We start from the raw sequence: 4,491 nt of genomic DNA, 5'->3' as shown, positions 1-4,491 counted from the left end.
TGCTGGGGTATCGAGGATTTGCATACTCCTCGGCAAAGTTAATGGGGATAGACTGGAACATAGGAAGATCTAAGCCATCAAGCCAAATCATTGGACCCTCTCCTTCCTTGCCATGGTCATGCCACTGCCAACGAGGTGTAAGAATCACATCACCTCTTTCCATATAAAGCTTTGAGCCACCAACAGCGGTGTAGCCTCCTGAGCCCTCGATAATAAATCGAAGTGCAAAAGCCTGATGACGATGAGCCTTGGCAGTCTCTCCTGGGTTTATTAACTGGAGGCCTGCATATAGAGTATCTGTAGTCTGGGGAGCTTTCAATGCCGGATTAATGAGCATTAACACTCGTCTTTCTGCCTCTTCCTGATCCACTACTCGACCGCTCTCTATCAACAGCGGCCTCAGTTCGCTGTACTTCCACACTGTAGGGACCGCTTTTGGCTTTGGTCTGGAAGGTACCATCGCAGACATCACGGTCCATAGAGGCTCGACATTGTAATCCTTCAGGGAATCAAACAGGGATGCCTGTGCGGCCGTGACGGTTATAGTCTCCTCAGTAGTAGTGCTCATTTTCGTTGTCAATACTGGTGCGAGGAGAGAAATAAAAAAAGTGAAAAAGGTCGACAATTTATCTTGAACTACAGAGAATTTAACAATATAGTATGTTTATAAAGTATGACTGTGGGGTAAGATATTGCTGTGGTATTCGGAAGATTGATCCGAGGTACCACTGGAAAATTGTTCCGAATCGGAACATTATCAACCTGACTCACGCCCTTATAATAAAGTGACCTGATCTGTGAATATCAGTATAACTGTCGGTAACCAAGTGCTAGAAAACAATAGCATTCACATTTTTCAGTGTTCAGCTCGTTAGCATGGTTTCCTGGAAGAGATTGATCCGCTTCGTGGCCCTCGATGGCAAGACCTATCATGGTGAGCCCAACATTAAGGATACAGATGATTTGGGCAAATTATTTTCTTCTGGAGCTGAAATAAAGGCCAAGTTAATCGAGGGCGATGATATATTTTCAGATGAATGCATAGTCACAGACAAAGAATTGACAGTGGCCCAACTCCTTGGCCCACTAACTCAAAGTGACGTTCCCATCATTAAGTGTGTTGGTCTAAACTATATGAAGCATATTCAGGAAGGTGGAAGAACGCCACCACCATACCCCTCCATATTCTTCAAGCCTTCGACCACTGTGGCTGACTTTAATGAGCCTATTCCTATCGTCGAGATTGCCCAGGAGAATCAGTGCGATTACGAAGGAGAACTCTGTGTTGTTATAGGAAAGGAGGGCAAGGACATCGAAGAAAAAGATGCTTTAAACTACGTTGCTGGTTACGTTGCTGGAAACGACATTTCGGCAAGAACATGGCAAAGAGATCCAAAATATGCTGGTGGTGTTCCTCAATGGTGTTTCTCTAAGAGCTTCGATAAGTATGCTCCTCTGGGTCCTGCCCTTGTATCGACCTCTGTCATCCCAGATCCCGGCGTGCTGGACCTACAAACGCGTGTCAATGGAGGTGTGCGCCAGAGCAGCAATACTAATGATCTTTTATTCAACGTTCCGCGCATAATCGCATTCATTAGTCAAGGTACAACACTTCAGAAAGGAACTGTGATCATGACCGGAACTCCCAGTGGCGTGGCCATGGGCATGAAGCCGGTGCCTCTTTATTTGAAGGACGGTGATATCGTCGAAGTTGAAATAGAGAAGATTGGAACTTTAGTAAACCAAATGAAGTTTTTGTAGATAGTTAAACAATATTGTATAGAGATATCGACAGTAATGAAATAAAATAGCCAACATCTTATTCAAATAACAAGTTAAATGGGAAAAACAAGAGTTGGCAAGACAACTATATTGATAATTTTTGATGTTGTGACTTGTAACATAATAACATATGTAGAATATACATCGGAATCCGGTTGTCAAACAGGTTTGTAATTATTCTATATTTGATCCTTCCAAATTCAAATACATGAATGAATACCGACATTTCAACTTAACAGTACAAAACTTCATTAAATCATGCTTAAAACGTACCCTCGGCACATCCAACAAAATCAGCTTTGACCGGCTCAAATATTCTCTTTTTAGGGACAAATTTTTCAAAATCTGAGTCTAATAGACTTGTCCGCACAATAAGTTTCTGGCCATTGTACTTCATTGGTATAGTTGCAATCGTGCAGCCACATTTGCTGCAAAACAGCTTGCGTTTCGGATATCCACTTTGTGTAGAAGACACAATCCACTCTCTCATGTTCGAATCTTCGTCAGTGATGGATATGTCATCTTTCATATACATTGCAAGTATTTGGCCTAGATGTCCTGAACCTTTTCGGCAGTCAATGCAATAGCATGTCATTCTACTCTCCGAAACATTTTTCAATTCAAATTTGATACTGCCACAGAGGCAAGATCCGGTGTAGGTTTTCTCGGAGCTCATGTCTGTATAGTGACCTTACAGATCCTTGTATGTGTCGGCTAAGGAGTGCTTAGAACAGCCAGTTGGAAAACCAACAGTGATTACAAATATTTAATCAAGCCAAGTCACATATCATCTAAAATAATCGAAATTCTGTTAAGATTTCGTATGCTTCATACCGAAGCTATTACTTCCGCTTCGGAATGCGATCTCGACACTCTCGGACAGTCTTTCCGAGGCCAAAGTTACATGGCGTACAAATGATACCCCATCGTTTACTCGGATCCACATCTTGTAGTCGTCTAGAGTCTAAACGGGAGATTAATTAGACAAGAGTACAGATTAAAATCGGTTGGCAATGATTGGCAGACATTCCGAGACTTCGGGAGCGGTATGTTATAAGCTTCCACTGACATTGTTAGCTTTGTATTTCTCCGCACAGTTCAATCGGATGGCCATAAACATCTTGGAATAGAACATGGAACAATTTCTACTCATGGACACTATGGATTCCATGGATACTACAAATCTACTGTCATGAGACCTGGGGCGGTTCCGATAAAGGACACCTGATCAGCTCCACAAAAGAAGTCACATGCAGTATAAACTGCCACCTGGGTTCATTAGTCAAGATTAGATATATCTCGCTTTCGCAAGACACTGTATATATGTCGCGGAAAACCGTTCCATCGCCACAAAATTAATTTATTTAGTGTCCGGAACGTTATTCCGACCCCACCTATAAGTACCAAAGTATATTTCTATCAATGTGGGGATGCATCAAGTTACAATTACTCCAGATTTTACAGTCTGATTTGCTGCAAGTCACTACAATGAGCATGAAACTATCAGATACACCACAGGAGATTGAAGATACACGTTTTAGTGCTGAGGAAAAGGAATCAGGTCCTGTAGATATCAAGTATGATCCACACGGACTTCCTTTGAATCCTCAGCCAACTGATCGACCAGATGATCCCTTAAACTGGTCAAAGACTCTCAAGTGGTGTATTCTTCTAAATGTTGCTTTCTCTGCTCTCATTGCAAATGCAGGAGCTGCAGCCCCCAACTCTGCACTTGTAGCTATTGCAGCGTACTTTCATATATCTGTCAAGCAGGCTTCCTATCAAGCCACTATTTTTATTTTGTTCAGTGGTGTATCCTCCCTTGTGATTGTACCATTCGCCAATGTTTATGGCAGGCGACCGTTTTATTTAGCATTCGGTCTCACTCTTGCTATGAGTAGCATATGGTCCGGTGCGTCTCGGTCGTGGACCTCAATGATTACTGCTCGTGTATTCAACGGTATTGGTGCCAGTGCTTCCTTCGCGCTTGGTGCCGCAACTGTGTGTGATATATTCTATCAGCATGAACGAGGATTTTATATCGGAATCTACACATTGTTTTTCACCACTGGTCCACACATTGCGCCGTTAATCGGAGGCTTTCTTGCACAATATGTCAATTTCCGATGGTGCTTCTATGTTCCTGGGATTGCACAGTCGGCAACTTTTGTGTCCCTCATATTCTTCTTACCAGAGACATTGTTCCCGCGAGAGTACGTATCGGCACAGAGCAGCCCACCTTTATCATACAGACAGCTTCTTACCATACACCGAAAAATCATTCCTCGAAAGCTGGATGTCCAGAGTTTCATTTCTCCTCTTTCTATAGCGAACAAGCTTACTATTCTTTTACCAACACTTTACTACATGACCTCGTTCGCATTTTCATCCACAGTTTTTGGTCTCAGTGCTGCATCTATCGCTAAGACTGTCTATGGCTTCGACACGGCGCAGACCGGTATATTCATGAGCGTGCCGCCTACTCTTGGCGGTCTCATTGGTGAGGCCACAGCTGGCTGGATTTCTGATATTATTGTGTCTCGAAGTGCTAAATCTCATGACGGACATCCGGAGCCAGAGGCTCGATTGTACCAGCTTCCTTTGGCACTCTGTCAGCAAATTGGCCTTATTATAAGTGGAATATGTCTCCAGCGCAAGACCCACTATATTGCTGTGGTAATAGGATTTGGCATTGCAAATTTTGGTCTT

The 4,491-nt window shown here is 43.0% G+C and overlaps 4 protein-coding genes across 4 annotated transcripts; 2 read left to right on the top strand and 2 right to left on the bottom strand.

The window, feature by feature from the left end:
* On the bottom strand, positions 1-568 carry V1513DRAFT_386746 (RmlC-like cupin; the record flags this gene model as incomplete). The annotated part of the gene is made up of 1 exon (XM_066895276.1): positions 1-568. A coding segment is annotated over one exon (568 nt), but the record flags the coding sequence as incomplete, so codon positions are not given.
* A 184-nt stretch (positions 569-752) lies between these two features.
* Positions 753-1,895, top strand: V1513DRAFT_455679 (uncharacterized protein). Its single transcript, XM_066899519.1, has one exon. The coding sequence runs from the start codon at positions 877-879 to the stop codon at positions 1,759-1,761; it is 885 nt and encodes a 294-aa protein (XP_066750241.1). The 5' UTR covers positions 753-876; the 3' UTR covers positions 1,762-1,895.
* On the bottom strand, positions 1,885-2,581 carry V1513DRAFT_455678 (Mss4-like protein). The gene has a single exon (XM_066899518.1). The coding sequence runs from the start codon at positions 2,456-2,458 to the stop codon at positions 2,045-2,047; it is 414 nt and encodes a 137-aa protein (XP_066750240.1). The 5' UTR covers positions 2,459-2,581; the 3' UTR covers positions 1,885-2,044.
* Positions 2,582-3,276: 695 nt separating this feature from the next.
* Positions 3,277-4,485, top strand: V1513DRAFT_386744 (major facilitator superfamily domain-containing protein; the record flags this gene model as incomplete). The annotated part of the gene is made up of 1 exon (XM_066895275.1): positions 3,277-4,485. A coding segment is annotated over one exon (1,209 nt), but the record flags the coding sequence as incomplete, so codon positions are not given.
* Between the last annotated feature and the right edge of the window lie 6 nt (positions 4,486-4,491).

This window comes from Lipomyces chichibuensis (assembly GCF_038497645.1).
Source record: "Lipomyces chichibuensis strain CBS 12929 unplaced genomic scaffold V1513scaffold_132, whole genome shotgun sequence".
Classification (NCBI taxonomy): domain Eukaryota; kingdom Fungi; phylum Ascomycota; class Lipomycetes; order Lipomycetales; family Lipomycetaceae; genus Lipomyces; species Lipomyces chichibuensis.
The sequence above is the reverse complement of the archived record's forward strand: the minus strand, read 5'-3'. Positions and strand labels throughout refer to the sequence as shown.

Bases quoted from the DNA above. Each gene is read 5' to 3' on its own strand.
- V1513DRAFT_455678 (XM_066899518.1), bottom strand. From the start codon at position 2,458: ATGAGCTCCGAGAAAACCTACACCGGATCTTGCCTCTGTGGCAGTATC.
- V1513DRAFT_455679 (XM_066899519.1), top strand. From the start codon at position 877: ATGGTTTCCTGGAAGAGATTGATCCGCTTCGTGGCCCTCGATGGCAAG.